This window comes from Nerophis ophidion, linkage group LG05 (assembly GCF_033978795.1).
Source record: "Nerophis ophidion isolate RoL-2023_Sa linkage group LG05, RoL_Noph_v1.0, whole genome shotgun sequence".
NCBI lineage: Eukaryota > Metazoa > Chordata > Actinopteri > Syngnathiformes > Syngnathidae > Nerophis > Nerophis ophidion.
The window spans coordinates 80,133,820-80,158,893 of NC_084615.1; the positions used below are offsets into that span (position 1 = coordinate 80,133,820).

The 25,074-nt window shown below is 40.1% G+C and overlaps 1 protein-coding gene across 3 annotated transcripts in view; it reads left to right on the top strand.

The window, feature by feature from the left end:
• Window positions 1–25,074, top strand: part of ndst1b (N-deacetylase/N-sulfotransferase (heparan glucosaminyl) 1b) — a 187,744-nt gene that overhangs the window by 147,922 nt on the left and 14,748 nt on the right. For all 3 annotated transcript variants that reach the window (XM_061902118.1, XM_061902117.1, XM_061902119.1), the window contains 5 exons: window positions 7,274–7,459; window positions 12,124–12,252; window positions 18,774–18,956; window positions 21,199–21,295; window positions 21,606–21,729. In XM_061902118.1, the coding sequence (XP_061758102.1) occupies window positions 7,274–7,459; window positions 12,124–12,252; window positions 18,774–18,956; window positions 21,199–21,295; window positions 21,606–21,729 (719 nt within the window). The remainder of the gene's footprint in view (window positions 1–7,273; window positions 7,460–12,123; window positions 12,253–18,773; window positions 18,957–21,198; window positions 21,296–21,605; window positions 21,730–25,074) is intronic.

A 25,074-nucleotide genomic window follows, 5' to 3' on the forward strand; every position in this document is an offset into this window, starting at 1 on the left:
TACATTGAAAATACATGCAACCCTAACTTAAAATGCCGGAGATATGAGGCATTTAAAAAACTCCACCCGGACAGCCCCTCTAAAGAGGACATGTCCGGTGAAAAGAGGAGGTATGGTCAGTCTATCGTAGCCCGTTAGCTGCTAGCATCCTGTGTGTTGTGCCTTGGTTTGCATTGTTTACACAACATGCGGTGCGCTACTTAATATGTCCGTGTGGAAACTTGTTCGGTTGGAGGGTCTTCCCGCTCTGGCTTTTACATGTTGTCCTAGCCCAGTCGCTGCTAGCATGTGTACTCGTTCGGTACACCTCCGAACCGAACCGAAATCCCCATACCGAAAGGGTTCAATACAAATACACGTAGCGTTACACCCCGACTTTATATTAGAAATGGCAACAGTGTAGGATGAATGTCCCTAACAAGAAGATAGAGAAAATCAAGCTTATCGACTACGGGTGTCAACACAGACTACAAAGGCGGACACACGCAAATTCTTAGGTCTTATGCAGATCCCAAATACAGATCTGCACGTACCAGAAGGTAAGAAAAGTTCCTTTTGCATAATATTGCAAAGCAAAACTGCAAATAAATACCTTATACACACACCATAGTACTACTGGTATGTTGAAGCACGGGACAATCCATCAAGTGGTGCGGCTTCAAAGCTTACCAAAGTCCTACTAAAACATTTTGATAGATTTTTGAGCAGCGTGTGTAATGTTCTATATTTTCAATGGAACATATCCATCAATCAATGTTTATTTATATATTCCTAAATCACAAGTGTCTCAAAGGGTTGACAAGCAACAACGATAAAGTGAAGTGTGAAGTGAATTATATTTATATAGCGCTTTTTCTCTAGTGACTCAAAGCGCTTTACATAGTGAAACCCAATATCTAATGTTTACATTTAAACCAGTGTGGGTGGCACTGGGAGCAGGTGGGTCAAGTGTCTTGCCCAAGGACACAACGGCAGGGACTAGGATGGCGGAAGTGGGGATTGAACCTGCAACCCTCAAGTTGCTGGCACGGCCGCTCTACCAACCGAGCTATACCGCTCTTTTTTTTGTAATGTTGATGTTGTTTAATTGAGTCATATTGTAGTCTACACATATCTCTTATGTGTGACTGCCATCTACCGCTCACACTTATCATTACGCCATGTACCAAATAATATAGCTCCGAGGTCGATAAGCCAAACCAATATTCTTCCGTACATTAGGCGCACCGGGTTATAAGGCGCACAGTCGAGTTTTGAGGAAATGAAAGGATTTTAAGTGGGCCTTATAGTCTGAAAAATACGGTAATTTGTGCGGTTAATCGAGTAAAATGATAAAACACTTTATAACCAAAAATCTCAATTTTTACCAGAGCACCACCATTGCATGTTATGTAGATCAGTGGTCCCCAACCACCGGGCCGTGGCCCAATTGGTACCGGGCCGCAGAATAATTTTTTATCAATTTTTATTTAAAAAAAAAAAAGGAAAATGTTGTATTTTTTTTATTTATTAAATCAACATAAAAAACACAATATACACTTACAATTAGTGCACCAACCACAAAAACCTCCCTTTTTCATGACAAAGAAAAAAAATAAATAAATAAAAATAAAAAAAGGACCCCCCCCACCCGGGCCGCGGGACAAATTATTAAGTGTTGACCGGTCCGCGGATACAAAATGAGTTGAGGACCACTGATGTAGATGACAAAGAAGTGTTTTTTAAAAAAAAAAAGAATCCTACTATGACCACTAAATCTTCCAGGACGCTACAATATACACCGCAACCCCGCCCACCGCAACCTCCTCATGCTCTCTCAGGGAGAGCTTGTCCCAAGTTCCAAGCTGCTGTTTTGAGGAATGTGAGAGCAAAAATAATACACTTTGTGACTTCAATAATAAAAATGGCAGTGCCATGTTGGCATTTGTTTCCATAAGTTGAGTTGATTTATTTTTGTAAAACCTTGTTACATTGTTTAATGCATCCAGTGGGGCATCACAACAAAATTAGGCATAATAATAATTTTTTTGTAATGGAATTATTTGTTAAATAGCCAGTGCTCATATTTGTACTTATTTGGGCCGTTGGAAAATTTCGATAAATTACACGCAGTTGTTTTCACCTTCAAGCCAGTTTGTGCTGTGTGAAATGAATATAAAGCACCACTGATAGTCTCTCACACACACACACACACACACACTAGGTGTGGTGGAATTACCTTCTGCATTTGACCCATCACCCTCGTTCCACCCCCTGGGAGGTGAGGGGAGCAGTGAGCAGCAGCAGTGGTTGGCTCGGGAATCATTTTTGGCGATTTAAACCCCAATTCCAACGCTTGATTCTGAGTGCCAAGCAGGGACATAATGGGTCCGATTGTTATAGTCTTTGGTATGACTCGGCCGGGGTTTGAACTCACGACCTACCGATCTCAGGGCGAAGTGTAAGTGAAAATTTTCCCGACGATTCATTTACATCTGGGGTCCCAAAACTGCGGACCGGATCCGGCCTGCCATCGTCCAAACTCCGGCCCATGGGAAGTCCCAAGTTAAAATATTCGAATTTGAATTTTATTTTTGTATTTGAAATTTTTTTAAATCTTTCTTTTCTAATCCATTTTATACTGCTTGTTACTCTCTGTGTCTTCTAGCCGCCCAAGCAAATATTTTTGTTTAAAAATGCCTTTTCCTGTGACATCATTGCGCTCAGAATAATATATATATATATATATATATATATATATATATATATATATATATATATATATATATATATATATATATATATATATATATATATATCAATCAATGTTTACTTATATAGCCCTAAATCATTAGTGTCTCAAAGGGCTGCACAAACCACTACCACATCCTCGGTAGGCCCACATAAGGGCAAGGAAAACTCACACCCAGTGACTATGAGAACCTTGGAGAGGAGGAAAGCAATGGATGTCGAGCGGGTCTAACATGATACTGTGAAAGTTCAATCCATAATGGATCCAACACAGTCGCGAGAGTCCAGTCCAAAGCGGAGCCAGCAGGAAACCATCCCAAGCGGAGGAGGATCAGCAGCGCAGAGATGTCCCCAGCCGATACACAGGCAAGCAGTACATGGCCACCGGATCGGACCGGACCCCCTCCACAGGGGAGAGTGGGACATAGAAGAAAAAGAAAAGAAACGGCAGATCAACTGGTCTAAAAAGGGAGTCTATTTAGGCTAGAGTATACATATATATATATATATATATATATATATATATATATATATATATATATGTATATATATATAATATATATATATATGTATATATATATATATATATATATATATATATATATATATATATATGTGTATGTATGTATGTATGTATATAAACGAGATTACAGTGGTTTATCCATTGTACAATGCTCAATGCCGGGGTAGAACGGAATATACGTTAGATCAGGAAAAAAGATAAAGGCTAATTCATCCCTACAAGCCTGTTTTGCAGATTTGTCTGCTCTTCAGGGGATTTTATTATATATTTTATTATAAAATCCCCTTTTTCGCAGGTTTCCCTGCTCTTTAGGGGATTTTATTATACACGCATCCAATTTCTACCGCTTATCCCTTTCGGGGTCGCGGGTGGTGCTGGAGTCTATGTTGTTATAAAATCCCCTGAAGAGCAGGGAAACATTTGAAACAGTCTTGTAGGGATGAAAAAGCCTCTGTGTTATTTCCTGACCTCACAGATATTTTACAGCCCGGCCCCTGGCTAAAATGTTTTAACCCAATACGGCCCTCGAGTCAAAAAGTTTGGGAACCCCTGATTTACATGAAACATTTTTGTAACATTTGAATATTTTTTTATGTCTGTTCTTTCAAGCTGCTGTATGTCACTGGCTTAAAATTCAACATTTTTAAACCAATTAACATAAGAACATTATTAACAATAAGCATGTCACCGATATTGGTTTCAGAGAACAAATTTAAGAAATGTACAGTATTGGCCAAAAGTTTGGACACCTTCTCATTTAATGTGTTTTCTTTATTTCCATGACTATTTACATTGTAGATTGTCCCTGAAGGCATCACAACTATGAATGAACACATGTGGAGTTATGTACTTAACAGAAAAAGGTGAAAGAACTGAAAACATGTTTTATATTGTAGTTCCTTCAAAGTAGCCACCCTTTGCTCCGATTACTGCTTTGCACACTCTTGGCATTCTCTCCATGAGCTTCAAGAGGTAGTCACCTGAGTTTCACTTCACAGGTGTCACAGTTGTGATGCCTTCAGTGACAATCTACAAGGTAAATAGTCATGAAAACAAAGAAGACTCATTGTGTCCAAACCTTTGGCCTGTACTGTATTTGTCACAGTTAGAAGTCAAAGTTTGAAAAATTGTCATAAGCGCCTGTGCTACAAAATAGATCTGTCAAAATATAGTATAAAAAGGCTAGATTTTAGGAATAAAATAGTCAAAGCTAGTGAAATATACTAACTATATGGACAGATCATTTTACTCTACAAGATATTCTAAATCAATATTTGTATATTGTACAGATTTGGGGTGGTATGGCTCGGTTGGCAGAGCGGCCGTGCCAGCAACTTGAGGGTTCCAGGTTCGATCCCCGCTTCAGCTATCCTAGTCACTGCCGTTGTATCCTTGGGCAAGACACTTGACCCACCTGCTCCCAGTGCCACCCACACTGCTTTAAATGGAACTTAGATATTGGGTTTCACTATGTAGAAGCGCTTTGAGTCACTAGAGAAAAGCGCTATATAAATATAATTAAAAATATATAATTTAAATTAAATTAATGAAATGACCACTGATAGTCACACACACATTAGGTGTGGTAAAATGACGCTCTGCGTTTAAGATGGATATGTTTTTTATGTACATCCGTGTGTGAATGTGGGTGAATGTGGAACTAGTGTCAAAGTGCTTTGGGTACCTTCAAAAGCTAGAAAAGCGCCATACAAGTATGACCCATTGACCATTCATTTTTTATTATTGTTCAAAAGTATTCATTTAATATCCTTTTGACCCTTCTGTACACTCCTCACATAGTCACTCAGCTGATTAACTCATTAAGTCGTTTACCAGAAAACATCTTCAACTAAAATTGTGCTTTTTTTGGATGAAAACTCTGAATATTTGCAGCGGCACAGTCAATCAATCAAACTTTGTTTATTAAGTCATTTTATACATAAAAGAAATGCAACGCAAAGTGCTTTACAAAGATAAAAACTGGAGATGTCTGATAACAGGCTGACGATTAAAATGTAATATCCAAAATGATCGGTATCGGTTTGAAAAAGTCCAATTTGATGTATAATTGGTTAACAGAGAATTGTACCTTCAGTGTTAGAAGGAAGAGTACAAGGGGACCAAAGCTGTCTTTTCTCTGGTGGAATAAGCAGATGTCTGCTATTTCTGGCCTTAACTGAGTCATGTTCCTCTTAATTGCGGGAATTCATTGGCGGGATTTGCAATGTGTCAGACTTTGAATGACGTCAGACTATTAGCGGCGCTGACGTGGTCATCAGCATCCTACACACACTGTGACGCAGATCCAAGCCAGCTTTGACTTTTATTGGGAGCTCCTTGGCAAGCTCACTGTGGTGGAAGTGTGGGAAACATCATACAAACCCTGTTTCCATATGAGTTGGGAAATGGTGTTAGATGTAAATATAAACAGAATACAATGATTTGCAAATCCTTTTCAAGCCATATTCAGTTGAATATGCTACAAAGACAACATATTTCATGTTCAAACTCATAAACTTTATTTTTTTTTGTGCAAATAATCATTCACTTTAGAATTTGATGCCAGCAACACGTGCCAAAGAAATTGGGAAAGGTGGCAATAAATACTGATAAAGTTGAGGAATGCTCATCAAACACTTATTTGGAACATCCCACAGGTGTGCAGGCTAATTGGGAACAGGTGGGTGCCATGATTGGCTATAAAAACAGCTTCTCAGTCTTTCACAAGGATGGGGCGAGGTACACCCCTTTGTCCACAACTGCGTGAGCAAATAGTCAAACAGTTTAAGAACAACCTTTCTCAAAGTGACATTGCAAGAAATTTAAGGATTTCAACATCTACGCTCCATAATATCATCAAAAGGTTCAGAGAATCTGGAGAAATCACTCCACGTAAGCGGCATGGCCGGAAACCAACATTGAATGACCGTGACCTTCCATCCCTCAGACGGCACTGTTTCAAAAACCGACATCAATCTCTAAAGGATATCACCACATGGGCTCAGGAACACTTCAGAAAACCACTGTCACTAAATACAGTTGGTCGCTACATCTGTAAGTGCAAGTTAAAGCTCTACTATGCAAAGTGAAAGCCTTTTATCAACAACATCCAGAAACACCGCCGGCTTCTCTGGGCCTGAGATCATCTAAGATGGACTGATGCAAAGTGGAAAAGTGTTCTGTGGTCTGATGAATCCACTTTTCAAATAGTTTTTGTAAATATTCGACATCGTGTCCTCCGGACCAAAGGGGAAGCGAACCATCCAGAGTGTTATCGACGCAAAGTTGAAAAGCCAGCATGTGTGATGGTATGGGGGTGCATTAGTGCCCAAGGCATGGGTAACTTACACATCCGTGAAGGCACCATTAATACTGAAAGGTACATACAGGTTTTGGAACAACATATGTTGCCATCTAAACGCCGTCTTTTTCATGGACGCCCCTGCTTATTTCAGCAAGACAATGCTGTGTTACAACAGCGTGGTTTCGTAAAAAAAAGAGTGCGGGTACTTTCCTGGCCCACCTGCAGTCCACACCTGTCTCCCATGGAAAATGTGTGGCGCATTATGAAGCATCAAATCTGACAGCGTAGACCCCTGACTGTTGAAGGACTGAAGCTCTACATAAAACAAGAATGGGAAAGAATTCCACTTTCAAAGCTTCAACAATTAGTTTCCTCAGTTCCCAAACATTTATTGAGTGTTGTTAAAAGAAAAGGTGATGTAATACAGTGGTGAACATGCCCTTTCCCAACTACTTTGGCACGTGTTGCAGCCATGAAATTCCAAGTTAATTATTATTTGCAAGAAAAAATTAAAGTGTATGAGTTTGAACATGAAATATGTTGTCTTTGTAGCATATTCAACTGAATATGGGTTGAAAAGGATTTGCAAATCATTGTATTCTGTTTATATTTACATCTAACACCATTTCCCAACTCATATGGAAACGGGGTTTGCAGGGTGTTAATAAAAGTGACCTTTTATTCATATCTGCACTCACTTCCTTGTCCACCGCCAGGAGCACGGCATCCCCACCAACATGGGCTACGCGGTCTCGCCCCACCATTCGGGCGTCTACCCTGTGCACATGCAGCTCTACGACGCCTGGAAGAAAGTGTGGGGCATCAAGGTGACCAGCACCGAGGAATATCCGCACCTAAAGCCGGCCCGGTTTCGACGAGGTTTCATCCACAGCGGCATCAGCGTAAGTGCCACCCTTTTTTTTTTCTCCAACCAGGCGTCCATGAGGCCTCGTTAACTTGTTACCTCTGGCGTCACACCATCTATCAACATTCTCCTCCACACTTTACATGCGCTGTCCTTCTCGGCCATTTTGTTTTTCTGTCATTAACCTCCCTCTCGGCCACAAATACATCTATGACAGGGCTGTCCAAAGTGCGGCTCTGGATCGTCTACCGGCCCGCCACACATTCTGCAAAAATTGCAAAATTGATAGTATTGCAAAAATAAAAACGTGGAATGAGGGGATATCTAATGAGAAATAGTGGCAATGTTGACACAAAGCTGCCATGCCGGCAGTTTTTTTTGATCCTTTTGTCTTTATTTTCTTTTTTTTCATTTCTAAAAAAAAAAAGAAAAGGACAAAAAAAATCTATGTTATAATGAATTATTACTTAAAAAGTATCACTTTGAAACGTTTTATGTGGAAAAAATATTGCCTATGTTGTGTGGTTGCCATATAAAAACATCAAAGTTTTGACAAAAGAGCATTAAACAAACAAAATAATAGTTCAAATTTAAAATCGACAGATATATCGGAAGTTGATCTTGAAATTTAAGTGTTAAAAGTAAAAAAAAAAACTAATAAAAATGCATCACTTTCGGATCTCAGAATATATTTAGTAGGATTTTATTTAACTTTTCACTGTGATTACTCAAAAATATAAAATAGTTAAAATCAATGCTGTCCTGCATTATTGATCTTTGAGGGCTTTAATTGCTAAATAAAGGAACTCTCCTGAAGGAATCAATAAAGTACTATCTATCTATCTATCTATCTATCCATCCATCCATCCATCCATCCATCCATCTAAATACTGCATATTTCAGTTTTACTATAAAAAACAGTTGTCTTTGACAGAAAAGGCATAAAACCTTATTTTTTTTTACTTTATATAAACTTCAAGTTTATATAGAGATTTACTGTAAGCATTAAATAAAAAATAACAATAATAATTTGACTTATTTTTAACATTTTAGTGACTGAAACCCTCTATGCTCCCCAGGAGCCCTAAGGATTAAAAAAAAAAATCCTTATATTATGTTATGCTTTGAAAATGAAAAATATCAAAATGGCCCCCGCATGCTTAAATTTTTCCATGCGCGGCCCTCTGTGGAAAAAGTTTGGACACCCCTGATCTATGTTCTTTTTCCAGAGAACGAGATGTCAGACTTTTTGTGGCCCCATATCAGACTTTCCAAAAGCCTCAGTGTCCAGATGACCAACATTTAACTAACAAGTTCTCTCCATGTATTTCCCATCTTTTTAATTAGTTTTTGCGTCATCGGTACATAACTGACTGTACTTGGAACGCCCCCCCCCCTCTTCCATGGCCAACATTATGAAGAAAATCACCATTTCTGGATTTCCCTGCTCTTCTGTCTCCTCTTCCATGGACTCCAGGGTTGTCCCGATATCAATATTTTGGTCATACTTGCCAACCCTCCCGATTTTCCCAGGAGACTCCCAAATTTCCCAGAAATCCTCCCGGGTCAACCATTCTCTCGATTTTCACCCGGACAACAACATTGGGGGCGTGCCTTAAAGACACTGCCTTTAGCGTCCACAACTACCTTTCGTCACGTCCCCTTTTCATTCTTACTAACAGCGTGCCGACCCAGTAACATAATATATGCGACTTTTACACACACACATAAGTGAATGCAAAGCATACTTGGTCAACAGCCATACAGGTCACATTGAGGGTGGCCGTATAAACAACTTTAACACTGTTACAAATATGTGCCACACTGTGAACCCACACCAAACAACAATGACCAACACATTTCGGGAGAACATCCGCACCGTAACAGAACAAATACACAGAACCCCTTGCAGCACTAACGCTTCCGGCACGCTACAATATAGAGAAAGAGAGTTGAGAGTTTTTCCTTGCCCTGATGTGGGATCTGAACTGAGGATGTCGCTGTGGCTTGTGCAGCCCTTTGAGACACTTGTGATTTAGGGCTGTATGAATAAACATTGATTGATTGATTGATTGATTGACTGATTGATGTTAGCTAATCAAATTGAACCCTCCACCGCTCCAAATGTCACTAATTATTGAAAATATAAAGAAGGTGCCTTGAATAAGAGCCTTTCTGAGAATGTCTCGGGGTTGTGGCTCCAAACAAGTGGATGGATGGATGGATGGATGGATGGATGGATGGATGGATGGATGGATGGATGGATGGATGAATAGATAGATAGTACTTCATTGATTCCTTCAGGAGAGTTCCTTTATTTAGCAATTAAAGCCCTCAAAGATCAATAATGCAGGACAGCATTGATTTTAACTATTTTATATTTTTGAGTAATCACAGTGAAAAGTTAAATAAAATCCTACTAAATATATTCTGAGATCCGAAAGTGATGCATTTTTATTAGGTTTTTTTTTTACTTTTAACACTTAAATTTCAAGATCAACTTTATGATGTTTATGATGATAGAATAGTTTTGCACCCGACACCTGACTGTCCACCTTAACAAAGATGGACGTCTCTACTGCTGAATATTTAAGTTTCCCGAGCAACATTAAAAAGGGAATAAGTTACATTGAAAGGGTTCAAAGGAGGAAACAATCTTATCTACTCCATCGCCTGCTTGACCTTCACAGCAGATGTGAAAGTGTGCCGCCTCAGTCCAGGTTCCTTTGTCGCCTTGGCCTTCAGTGAGCCTGTGTGGTCTGGGCGCTCTCCTCCCGTCCTTGGAGTTGTCTGAGTGAACCGTCTCCGCTGCTTAGAAATGATTGATATTAAGTCCCCCCGACACTTCAAACTCTAAAAGCATTTCCATCCATTTCCATATAGACGTGCATGCAAATAAGAGCTTTGCTTTGGCTCCGGAGTCGCATAATACGGATGTTATTGGAAGCAAACAATGTGGAGTTGGCACTGTATCGCTCCTCCTCAGCACCGGGCTGAAGATGTGCGTTTTAGCTGGATTCCAAACTGATAAAGTTGAGGAATGCTCATCAAACACTTATTTGGAACATCCCACAGGTGTGCAGGCTAATTGGGAACAGGTGGGTGCCATGATTGGGTATAAAAACAGCTTCCCAGTCTTTCAAAAGAAAGGATGGGGCGAGGTACACCCCTTTGTCCACAACGCGTGAGCAAATAGTCAAACAGTTTAAGAACAACCTTTCTCAAAGTGACATTGCAAGAAATGTAGGGATTTCAACATCTACGCTCCATAATATCATCAAAAGGTTCAGAGAATCTGGAGAAATCACTCCACGTAAGCGGCATGGCCGGAAACCAACATTGAATGACCGTGACCTTCGATATCTAAGACTGCATCAAAAACCGACATCAATCTCTAAAGGATATCACCACATGGGCTCAGGAACACTTCATAAAACCACTGTCACTAAATACAGTTGGTCGCTACATCTGTAAGTGCAAGTTAAAACTCTACTATGCAAAGCGAAAGCCATTTATCAACAACATCCAGAAACACCGCTGGCTTCTCTGGGCCCGAGATCATCTAAGATGGACTGATGCAAAGTGGAAAAGTGTTCTGTGGTCTGATGAGTCCACATTTCAAATTGTTTTTTGGAAATATTCGACATTGTGTCATCCGAACCAAAGGGGAAGCGAACCATCCAGACCATTATCGACGCAAAGTTGAAAAGCCAGCATGTGTGATGGTATGGGGGTGCATTAGTGAACAAGGCATGGGTAACTTACACATGTGTGATGGTATGGGGGTGCATTAGTGAACAAGGCATGGGTAACTTACACATGTGTGATGGTATGGGGGTGTATTAGTGCCCAAGGCATGGGTAACTTACACATGTGTGATGGTATGGGGGTGTATTAGTGCCCAAGACATGGGTAACTTACACATGTGTGATGGTATGGGGGTGTATTAGTGAACAAGACATGGGTAACTTACACATGTGTGATGGTATGGGGGTGTATTAGTGCCCAAGGCATGGGTAACTTACACATCTGTGAAGGCACCATTAATGCTGAAAGGTACATACAGCTTTTGGAACATGCCGTCTTTTTCATGAGCGCCCCTGCTTATTTCAATGCCAAGCCACATTCAGCACATGTTACAACAGCGTGGCTTCATTAAAAAAGAGTGCGGGTACTTTCCTGGCCCGCCTGCAGTCCAGACTTGTCTCCCATGGAAAATGTGTGGCGCATTATGAAGTGTAAAATACGACAGCGGAGACCCCGGACTGTTGAAGGACTGAAGCTCTACATAAAACAAGAATGGGAAAGAATTCCACTTTCAAAGCTTCAACAATTAGTTTCCTCAGTTCCCAAACGTTTGAGTGTTGGTAAAAGAAAAAGTGATGTAACACGGTGGTGAACATGCCCTTTCCCAACTACTTTGGCATGTGTTGCAGCCATGAAATTCTAAAGTAATTATTATTTGCTAAAAAAAAAAGTTTGAGTTTGAACATGAAATATGTTGTCTTTGTAGCATATTCAACTGAATATGAGTTGAAAAGGATTTGCAAATCATTGTATTCTGTTTATATTTACATCCAACACAATTTCCCAACTCATATGGAAACGGGGTTTGTAAAAGAAAGTGTTTGTGACGTGTGGCTTTTGCTTCATTTCTGCCATTTTTGGTTTGTTGACTTTATGTGTGTGTTCTCCTCACAGGTGCTGCCCCGGCAGACGTGTGGTCTTTTCACACACACCATCTTCTATAAAGACTACCCAGGCAGCCCCAATGAGTTGGACAAGCTCATCAACGGGGGAGAACTCTTCCAAACGGTTCTGCTGAACCCGGTGAGTACAACGCGGCCTTTTGTCCGGCATCCTTTCACGTGGCAGGACAATGGCTCGCTGCTGAGTCATGCAGCCACGGCTCTTTGTTGTCAGCTCTGAGATCATTTCTCTAAATTCAACTGTTGCCATGCACTTTGCACTTCATGCAAAAATACATCTAATAAAACAGTAGCACTTACCCGCTCTTGCATATTTGCGGTATTACGATCATCCTCGCATCCCAGCTGTTTGGCAGCCATCTCCCGTCTTATGTCATCTTTCAATTAGTTACAGTCCCGTGGCTTGTAGCACACTAATCTCCCATTTTGACTACCAGTGCACAGCAGAGTCTAGATCAGGGATGTCAAACTGGTTTTCATTGAGGTCCTCATGGCGGTTATGGCTGCCATCAAAGGGCCGCTTGTAACAGTGAATAATGTCGGCATTGGCCTGTGGATTTCATTATTTATTGTATAAATTGTTTGAAGTAGACTGTCCATTTTGCAGTAAAAAACTTTACATTTACAAAATATTACTGTAAAATAGTGTTTTTAAAAAAAAAGACAACATTCACACTATCCCCATATATATTATATATATATGTGGATAGGTTGATTGGCAACACTAAATTGGCCCTAGTGTGAATGTTGTGTATATATATATATATATATATATATATATATATATATATTAGGGGTGTGGGAAAAAATCGTTTTGAATACGAATTGAATCGTTTACGTTGTACGATTCAGAATCAATTCTCATTTTTAAAAAATCGATTACTTTTTTTTAATTTTTAAAATATATACATATATATATATGAATGCGTGGGTTCCCTCCGGGTACTCCGGCTTCCTCCCACCTCCAAAGACATGCACCTGGGGATAGGTTGATTGGCAACACTAAAATTGGCCCTAGTGTGTGAATGTGAGTGTGAATGTTGTCTGTCTATCTGTGTTGGTCCTGTGATGAGGTGGCGACTTGTCCAGGGCGTACCCTGCCTTCCGCCCGATTGTAGCTGAGATAGGCGCCAGCGCCCCCCGCGACCCCGAAAGGGAATAAGCGGTAGAAAATGGATGGATGGATGGATATATATATATATATATATATATATACATATTTTTATTTTATTTTTTTTTTAAATATACACATATCGCTTGTACCGTTCGGAGTCGCAGGGGGTGCTGGAGCCTATCTCAGCTGCATTCGGGCGGAAGGCGGGGTTCACCCTGGACAAGTCGCCATCTCATCACAGGGCCAACACAGACAGACAACATTCACATTCACACACTTGCGACCATTCAGTGTTGCCAATCAATTTTTTTACAACATTTTACGGTAAACGGAAAAACATTACCACAGTTTTTTGGGGGAGAGTGTAGGGAAAAAGCTGACAGCTTAGTTGCCCAAATTTTGGTGTTAAATTTCCATTGTTTTTTTACAACATTAAATTGTTAATGGAAAAACAGTAGAAGTTTTTATTTATTTTTTCTGGAAACTTCGCTGCCAGTTTTTCTAACGTATAAACAAATGTACCGTCTTTCCATTTTCACTAATACACCGTTAAAAACAACAACCGTAGATTTTACAGTCAAAGACTGGCAGTTCTGTATTGAATTTGAACACCAAAAACAGTACTAGTTTTTTTCAATTTACAGTAATATGCTGTCAAGAACGTAAAATTTATTGTCGTTATTAATCTGATGAGTAGTTTGCTGTAAAGTTGAGTATTTTTATTTAGACAAAAACATGTTTGGAAAGTATAAAAATATACTGTAATATTTTTTGCAATATTGGGTACTATTAAAGTTTAAAAGGTATGCAATTTCAAGCAGTACATATATTTTTTAGAGATGTCTGATAATGGCTTTTTTTGCCGATATCCAATATTTTCCAACTCTTAATTACCGATACCGATATAAACAGTCTTGGAATGAACACATTATTATGCCTAATTTTGTTGTGATGCCCCGCTGGATGCATTAAACAATGTAACAAGGTCTTCCAAAATAAATCAACTCAAGTTATGGAAAAGAAAAATGCCAACATGGCACTGCAATATTTATTATTGAAGTCACAAAGTGCATTATTTTTTTAACATGCCTCAAAACAGCAGCTTAGAATTTGGGACATGCTCTCCCTGAGAGAGCATGAGGAGGTTGAGGGGGGCGGAAATTAGTTGGGGGATGTAGGGGGGAGCAGGGTGTATATTGTAGCGCCCTAGAAGAGTTAGTGCTGCAAGGGTTTCTGGGTATTTGTTATGTTGTGCTTATGTTGTGTTACAGTGCGGATGTTCTCCCAAAATGTGTTTTTCATTCTTGTTTGGTGTGGGTTCACAGTGTGGCGCATATTTGTAACAGTGTTAAAGTTGTTTATACAGCCACCCTTAGTGTGACCTGTATGATTGTTGACCAAGTATGCCTCTCATTCACTTGTGTGTGTGAAAAGCCGTAGATATTATGTGACTGGGCCGCCACGCAAAGGCAGTGCCTTTAAGGTTTATTGGCGCTCTGTACTTCTCCCTACGTCCGTGTACACAGCGGCGTTTTAAAAAGTAATACATTTTACTTTTTGAAACCTATACCAATAATTTTGAAACCAATACCGATAATTTCTGATATTACATTTTAAAGCATTTATCGCCGATAATACAGGAAGTCCGATATTATGGGACATCCCTAATATTTTTTCTGTCAATTACATTTATTGAGAACATATGAACTACTTTATTGACACATATCATTTCCAGGGGGTTGGGGGCCAGAAAAAATGTCACGAGCCAGATCTGGCCCCCGGGCCTTGACTTTGACACCTGTGGTCTAGGTGTATACCTTTTTTTGAGAACATTTCTCTAGCCTTCAGTCCCGCACGATCATCACAACCACCTAACTCTTTTACCGCTCAAAGGGCTTCACTTACATAGCAGGAACCTTTGAGATAACTGCCAGGATGATAAAACAACAATAAACAAAGATAGTGTAGGACATAATAAATACAAGTTGTAAGAATGGAGACAATAATTATTTATTCTTGGTTTCCGCTGGCAGGGCTCGAATGTATCCATGGCAACTGTGGCAACAAATAAAAAAAACTTATATTTGTCTTTAGATAAATTGAACGTTTATCTACGGCCTTTTTATGAGACATTACAAAAGACATAATGGTATGTTCACACCCCAACACTGCTTCACCCAACAATCCGTAATCATTATTTACATTTTGATAACAATAATCTTGATTATTACTTGGGCCATGATTGGTTATGAGCCCCCCTTCAAAGCAACACTTGCCTTGACCTTAAAAAGTAAAAATTTGAGGCATGTGCTTGTCATTATAAAGCATTAAAATTAGGGATGTCCAATAACACCGAACTACCGATATTATCAACCGATAAATGCTTTACATTGTAATATCAGAAATTTTCGATATCTGTTTCAAAAAGTAAAATGTATGACTTTTTAAAACGCCGCTTTGTACACGGACGTAGGGAGAAGTACAGAGCGCCGATAAACCTTAAAGGCACTGCCTTTGCATGCCGGCCCAGTCACATAATATCTACGGCTTTTCACACACACAAGTGAATGCGAGGCATACTTGATCAACAGCCATACAGGTCACACTGAGGGAGGCCGTATAAACAACTTAAACACTGTTACAAATATGCGCCACACTGTGAACCCACACCAAACAAGAATGACAAACACATTTCGGGAGAACATCCGCACCGTAACACAACATAAACACAGCAAAACAAATACCCAGAAACCCTTGCAGCACTAACGCTTCCGGGACGCTACAATATGTTTTTTTGAGTTGATTTTTTTTTGGAAAACCTTGTTACATTGTTTCATGCATCCAGCTGGGCATCACAACAAAATTAGGCATAATAATGTGTTCATTCCACGACTGTATATATCTGTGTCGGTTGATATAGTTGGACAATATCAGAATATTGGATATTGGTAAAAAAAAAAGCCATTATAGGACTTCTACAATTAAAAATTAGCATTTATTATTCCAAAAATTAAGACCTTAGATGGGATTCAAAAGCATTAAATACAATGTCTCAAGGTATTAAAAAAATGTGTTGGGTTGGGCGGATAGTCAATAAGTAATAAATAAATAAAACGATACATGAAAATGAACTTGATAACTTATTTGCCATGTCTTTGTGTGTTACTTTTTTTTGTCGCTAGCTTTCAAAATAGATTCAAGAGGTCTCACTTGGTGCATTGCTCTCAGCACCTAAACATACATATTTGACAGTCCAATCCAATGAACCGAGTTAAGCCTCTTGTCAGTCATCCACAATCTTTGATGTGTGAGCAGGCTGGCTTGCACACACACAAAAAAAAACGACATTACCTCGCTGGTCGCGACTCACTAGTGAGAAGTGCTGCTAAGTAAGAACAGTTAGGAGGAGAAAAGCTGATTATAAAGCCAAATGTTCCTATCTGGGATTATTTCATCTTTACAGGGAATGAGTAAAATAAGGCCATCAGCACGGACGATGGCGTCGGCAAATAAAAAGGCAACAAAACAACTGGGGAAGAAAATATGTTCAATTTATATTGAAGTGCAATTTTTGCTGACAGAGATTAAGAGTATTTTATTTTTAAGTATTGACCTTCCAATTCAAATGGTAAAAAATACTACCTCAATGAACAATGTTCCTGTTTGAAAGGGTTATTTGGATTGTTGTAATATATCATGATAACATTAGTGCTTCATTTGGCAACAGTAAACTTTTCAACTATTCAACATTGTCATTGTCAAATCCTTACAATGTTGTCGACAGACAATTGTATGCTTTAGACTATTTATAATAACAACCTTCAGTAGGACTCGGGCATTACATTTGTGTAAAGTTGCATTAAAAGCATTAGATCAGATTTTCTGATACTAGCCAAAACCCAGTTTATATATATATATATATATATATATACATATATATGTCTTGATTGGATTATCCGGAGAATAGTGCTCGATACCGTGGTAGAGCGCAATATGTAGGTGTGGGAAAAAATCACAAGAATGCTTCATCTCTACAGATCTGTTTAATGAGGGGTTCCCTCAATCATCAGGAGATTTTTTCCCACACCTACATATATATATATATATTTATATATGTATGTGTGGAAATAAATAACAAGACTACTTCATCTCTACAGAACTGTTTCATGAGGGGTTCCCTCAATCATCAGGAGGGAACCCCTCATGAAACAGTTCTGTAGAGATGAAGTAGTCTTGTGATTTTTACCACATATACATATTGCGCTCTACCACGGTATCGAGCACTATTCTCTGGATAATCCAATCAAGACATATATATATATATATATATATATATATATATATATATATATATATATATATATATATATATATATATATATAAATACTCGATATATTGCGGGTTTGTATCTGTGCGATATAGAAAATGACTATATGGTGATATTGGAGTATACGTTCTCACACAGTTGCTTTGAGCTGCTGGCATTACACTACAGGCTCTTCCCGCTCTTGCTTGTCTCTTCTCACAAACAGCAGGCGCAGGAACTTACATTTGTCACATACGTACACGCCCTCGCGGAGCAGAGCGATAGCAGCAAGAGTAACGTTAGCTGTGTTGCGAATGGTAGTACGAGAGAAAGAAGGTGCAATCTGGCTATAAATGAAGGAAAAACAGCAGGGGGTCCATCGTCTGGCGGTGGTTTGGCTTCAAGTGGGAAGATGTCGAACAGACAATTTAATTTGTGAAGTGTGAGGCAGAAACCTTGCTACAAAAAGTAGCATTACTGCTAATATGTAGCATCATTTGAAAAGTCACCTGCTAGAGAATGAAGAGTGCTTACTGCGCATGTCAACATCTCCGTTTGGTGCCACACCAACAAAATGCCGAGGCAACCATTTCCACATCAACACCGTATGAAAAAAATAGCGAACAACATGCAGGAACCTACCACATAGTGAATTGATTTCCTATTATGCAGCTCATTTTTATTTGACAGTTATTGAAATATCTTGTGTGACATCATGCACAAAAGTGCACTTTATTTGTTTTAAACTATTGTAGTGGCGTTCTGTACAAAAAGTGCACTTTAATTTAGTGTTGTTTTGATATGTCATCTTAGTGACATCATGCACAAAAGTGCACTCATAGCTTGTTTTAAAATGTCTCTGACAATCTTGCACTTTCTGTTTTGGAAATGACATGAATGTTTGTGCCACTGCTTAATAACTGTTTCATAAATACACTTTTGGTTGTGATTTCCCTCTCTGCATGAAAGTTTAAAAGTAGCATATATGAATGCAGTATGAAGAAGAATGTTTGAATGTAGACACATAGAATCATCATACTGCTGTCATTATATGCATCAAGTGTTCATTCAAGGCTAAGGCAAAATATTAAGATATATATTGTGTATCGTGATATGGCCTAAAAATATCGAGATATTAAAAAAAGGCTATATCGCCCAGCCCTAGTTATATTTTAGTTGTGCTTGATGCTGGAATCCTGACAACAGTCTCCTTCCCTACAGATCAGCATCTTCATGACCCATTTGTCCAACTACGGGAACGACCGCCTTGGTCTGTACACTTTTAAAAGCCTGATGATGTTCGTCAAGACCTGGACAAACCTGAAGATGCAGACCCTCCCGCCTGTGCAGCTGGCTCAAAAATACTTCAGCTTGTTTCCCTCTGAGAGAGATCCACTCTGGCAGGTGAGAAGAAAACTGTTTACATTCTATTTTCGCTTTTGTTTAAGTCAGGGGTGTCCAAACTTTATCCACTGAGGGCCGCACACTGAAAAATCAAAGCAAGAGGGGGACGTTTTGATATTTTTTATTTTAAAAAACAATACAATAAATGTATAAAAAATATACATTTGGGCCTCCACTCAGGCTTGATCTCAGGGACCCCAAAGAGTTTTGGTCCAAAAAATATTAAAAATGTGTCATTATTCAGCATTCTTTTTTTATTATTATTTAAGTTTTACATCTCTAGATCAACATTAGGTTTATTTGTCAATATAATTATTTTAATGATTTAAGTTGTATGCTCTGTTTGTCACAACACCATTGATTTTAATTCATTATTATTTTTTGAGCAATGACATTAAAAACAAATCACACTAAAATAATTGGGGATCCAAAAGTGTCCTACTCATTAAAGTGTTAGAAAATAAATTATACCGTTTTTTACTGTTTACTTTTAACACAGTAATCTCCAGATCAACTTCAGATCTATCCGTCAATTATAAGTTTTATTGTTGTTTTGTTGTTGTTGAGTGTCCGCCCTGAGATGGGTAGGTCGTGAGTTCAAACCCCGGCCGAGTCATACCAAAGACTATAAAAATGGGAGCCATGACCTCCCTGCTTGGCACTCAGCATTAAGGGTTAGAATTGGGGGTTAAATCACCAAAAATGATTCCCGGGCGTGGCCACCGCTGCTGCTCACTGCTCCCCTCACCTCCCAGGGGGTGATCAAGGGTCATGGGTCAAATGCAGAGAATAATTTCGCCACACCTAGTGTGTGTGTGTGACAATCATTGCTACTTTAACTTTAACTTTGTTGTTTAGGTTTTCTGTTTGTTCGTTTTAGGCCTTTCTTTAAAAAAACAGCTCCGTTTTTAATATGGCAAACACAAAATATGCAACATTTTCCCCCAACCAAAAATATCTCAAAGTTGAATATTTAACGTGATGTAATTGGATCCTTGAATAGGTCAATAATTCATAATGACATTGATTTTGATTCATTATTATTTTTGAAAGAAAGAAACAGCCTGCAGGGCAGCTTTGTGTTATTAGAGTAAACATTGCAACACTTTCTTGTTACATTTCACCCGTTGGCTCCTTTATATCACTTTTTACATTTTAAAAATGTTTCAATCATATTTTTAAAATGTGCTGTGGGGCCGTTAAAAAATTACCTGCGGGCCGCACTTTGGACACCCCTGGTTTAAATGGTTTGTATAAATTTAATGCCAGCAGAGTGCTGTCCTACTATACAGTGGGGCAAAACAGTATTTAGTCAGCCAGCGATTGTGCAAGTTCTCCCACTTCAAATGATGACAGAGGTCTGTCATTTTCATCATAGGTACACTTCAACTGGGAGAGACAGAATGTGGAAAAAAAAACCCAGGAATTCACCATGTAGGAATTTCAAAGAATTTATTTGTAAATTACGGTGGAAAATAAGTATTTGGTCAAGCATTCAAAGCTCTCACTGATAGAAGGAGGTTTTGGCTCCAAATCTCAGGATACATGGCCCCATTCATTCTTTCCTTAACACGGATCAATCGTCCTGTCCCCTTAGCAGAAAAACAGCCCCAAAGCATGATGTTTCCACCCCCATGCTTCACAGTAGGTATGGTGTTCTTGGGATGCAACTCAGTATTCTTCTTCCTCCAAACACCACCAGTTGAGTTTATACCAAAAAGTTCTATTTTGCTTTCATCTGACCACATGACATTCTCCCAATCCTCTGCTGTATCATCCATGTATCCATTTTGGTATCAACTCAACTGCTGGTGTTTGGAGGAAGAAGAATACTGAGTTGCATCCCAAGAACACCATACCTACTGTGAAGCATGGGGGTGGAAACATCATGCTTTGGGGCTGTTTTTCTGCTAAGGGGACAGGACGATTGATCCGTGTTAAGGAAAGAATGAATGGGGCCATGTATCGTGAGATTTGGAGCCAAAACCTCCTTCCATCAGTGAGAGCTTTGAATGCTTGACCAAATACTTATTTTCCACCATCATTTACAAATAAATTCTTTAAATTTCCTACAATGTGAATTCCTGGATTCTGTCTCTCCCAGTTGAAGTGTACCTATGATGAAAATGACAGACCTCTGTCATCCTTTGAAGTGGGAGAACTTGCACAATCGCTGGCTGACTAAATACTTTTTTGCCCCACTGTATATTGCCATCATCCGTGTTGGATTGTTCCTCTGCAGGATCCATGTGAGGACAAGCGACATAAGGACATCTGGTCCAAAGAAAAAACATGTGACCGCTTCCCCAAACTACTTGTCATTGGCCCTCAGAAGACAGGTGAGATGCAGCACATCAGCCCCCTCTGCAGGTTGTAGTGAAAACGTTGAAAATAACTTTTTACTTCTGTTTGTTGGCTTTAAAAAGCATTTGATTAGCTCTCAGGAAGTCGGCAATGTTTCTCCTTCATCGAGCGCTGGTTTGTTACGAAGGTGTTGCCGCCTCGTTATGCAGTTTCCATTACACAAGTGTCAGCCTTCACTGTACCGGGTACAAAGTAATTGGATTTACCTCGGCTTAATCCTCTTTCCTTGCTCTTTATTTCCTCCCTGCTGTCAACTCCCATCTTGTCTCGGGCTGCCCTTCTCAGGCACCACCGCGCTCTACCTGTTCCTTAGCATGCACCCCGACCTGACCAGTAACTACCCCAGCAAGGAGACCTTTGAGGAGATCCAGTTCTTCAACGGCCACAACTACCACAGAGGCATTGACTGGTAAGAAAAGTGACACGGCAGCCATGTGGTCCAAAGCATACCTGTCTTTTTTTTAATCCAGCATCTGTTAGACCTGCCCCACTCATCACAGTATGAGAGTATTTCATCTTTGCAATTTAAACCAAATCCCCTAAAAGTACTTATTCAGATCATGCATTGTACCCCTGCACTCTCTACTCTCATTTTACATGCATTAAAACCGAACTGACACACATACGGACTGCAGAATCTTGATCCGGAACAGTTTTGGAGGGATCTGTTTTGCCCAATCCTCTCTGCAGCACCTCTCAGGCTCCATCAGGTTGGATAGGAAGCGTTGGATTTCATCCAGGATGTCTCTGTACATCGCTGCCTTCAATCATTCAGCCAATGTTTATTTATATAGCCCTAAATCAGGGCTCGGCAACCCGCGGCTCTTTGACCACTCTGGTGTGGCTCAGCCGCATACTTGCCGAACACCCGGGAAGTCCGTCAGATTCCCAAATTTCAGTGTTTTTATCAGAAATCTCCCGGGTTAACATTTTTTGATTTTCACCCAGACAGTATCTTTGAGGGCGTGCTGTGAGGACAATACCTTAACACCTTTTCTACATGTCATTGCGCCAGGATTCTCACCATGGAATCTGCGTGCCGGCACATTTTGGATGCCACCTCTCTCTGAACGCATATGCTACTGCAAGGCATACTTGGTCAACAGCCATACAGGTCACACTGAGGGTTAAATAAATGGTAAATGGGTTGTACTTGTATAGCACTTTTCCACCTTCAAGGTACTCAAAGCACTTTGACACTACTTCCACATTCACACACACATTCACACACTGATGGAGGGAGCTGACATGCAAGGTGCTAACCAGCACCCATCAGGAGCAATGGTGAAGTGTCTTGCTCAGGACACAACGGACGTGACGAGGTTGGTACTAGGTGGGGATTGAACCAGGGACCCTCAGGTTGCGCACGGCCACTCTTCCACTGCGATATAAACAACTTTAACACTTACTAACATGCGCCACACTGTGAACCCACACCAAACAAGAATGACAAACACATTTCAGAACATCCTCACTATAACACAACATAACAAATACCCAGAATCCCATGTATCCCTGACTATTCCGGGCTACAATTTACAACCCCCCCAAACCTCGCCCACCTTAACCGACGCACGGAAGGGTGGGAGGGGGGTTGGGTTGGGTTGGTAGTAGCTGGGTGTATAATGTGCCCGGTAGAGTCAGGGATACATGGGATTCTGGGTATTTGTTCTGTCATGTTTATGTTGTGTTATAGTGCGGATGTTCCCCCAAAATGTGTTTGCCATTCTTGTTTGGTGTGGGTTCACAGAGTGGCGCATATTAGTAAGTGTGCTAAAGTTGTTTAAACGGCCACCCTCAGTGTGACCAGTATGGCTGTTGAATAAGGATGCCTTGCAGTTTCTTACGGTGTGTCTGCAATAGCCTCGTCAAACACTTCTTTGGGCTGGCAAGCTATTTGTACAAGCTGTAGAGGGCGCTAGCGGTAGTGCCATCATTGTACGCCCTTATTATTGTTCATTGGATGAACACCAGCGTACATTCGAGGGTGTAAGTACTCTGAAATTCGGGAAAGTCCTGGGAAAATAGGGAAGGTTGGCAGGTGTGAGGCTGTCAAGTGGCATTCATATAAAACTTGCGGGTCGCACTAACATTACATTTTCATATAAGGTGTGGGCTGCGTGTCTGAGACCCCTGGTTTATGCATAGCACAAAGCAAAAAAAAACTCTATATGCAGTTTTGTTTCATTATAAATTTCAAAAGAGTTATGTGGCTCCCATTGTTTTCTTTACTTTGTGAAACGGGTCTAAATGGCTCTTTGAGTGGTAAAGGTTGCTGACCCCTGCCCTAAATCACAAGTGTCTCAAAGCGCTACACAAGCCACAACGACATCCGCGGTTCAGCGCCCACATAAGGACAAGGAAAAACTCTCGATGAGAATGACTATGAGAAAACCTTGGAGAGGACCGCACATGTGGGTAACCTCCCCCCTCTAGGGGAGACCGGATGCAATGGACGTCGAGTGGGTCTGACATAATATTGTAAAAGTCCAGTCCATGGTGCAGGCATGGGCAAGTATTTTGACTCTGGGGGCCAAATTTAGAGAAACAAATGTGTCTGGGGGCCGGTATATCTATTTTTAGGAACACTAGTACAAAACCTCACAATAATGTCTGACTGAATGCTAAAACCAGACCGCCCTAAAAAACGGAATTGAATTTAAAATTGTCTACTGAAGGAGACACCCAGAAAGTACATGACAGTAATGTGGGATTTACAATATGATTGATAAAACACTGAATATTGACAACATATGAACGTCACACCCCCTCTCCATCCACATATTTGGAGGGGGGGGGTTGCCCTCATATGTGGTCCTCTCCAAGGTTCTCATAGTCATCATTGTCACCGACGTCCCACTGGGTGGGAGTTTTCCTTGCCCTTATGTGGGCCTACCGAGGATGTCGTTGTGGTTTGTGCAGCCCTTTGAGACACTAGTCATTTAGGGATATATAAATAATCATTGATTGACTGATATTTTACAAGCAAACGAAACAACAAAAATGCAACAAACAGTGAAATATGAACGCGAAGGGTAAAAAAACAAAACCGCTACAATGTGATATATCTGCAGTCTGTGAGAAGGAGAGACAAGAAAGAGTGAGAAGAGTCTGTAGTGTAATGCCAGCAGCTAAAAGCAACTGTGTGAGAGCGTATACTCCAATATCACCATATAGTCATTTTCTATATCGCACAGAGACAAACCCGCGATATATCGAGTATATCGATATATCGCCAAGCCCCACGTACTCCGTTTACTGAGCCAATTTGCGGAATGCGCCAAATGTGGCAAAGTGCTGTGCTTGGCCCGTGTGACCATATTGAAGAAAGGCGGTGTAAAAATAAAAGTGTGTGTCGCACCTTCAGCTCACTCCAAAATCTTCTGTGGAAAATAGCAGCAGACAGACGTTTCTGGGACACATGTCATGTCACATGTTGTCATCCCACCAGGGAGAGTTTGATTGCAGCCTGTTGTTTAAAAGCACATTCATCGGGAAGACAGCGGGCCAGCAATACGCTGCAAATTATTATGTTGCACAGAAAAAAACATCGAAAGCTTTAGACTACTTTTGTTTTACTGACATTTTTATGCAAATGGCGTCTTTAAGAGCACTTTGGGGATGTCAATTTTACACCAGGGCCGTTCACTGCAACAACAAAAACACTCATTAATGAATGAGACCCCCAAGATAATTAGTGTTTATGTCTATCCATATCCACATTGAATTGAGGTTCAATTAGAGCACAATCATT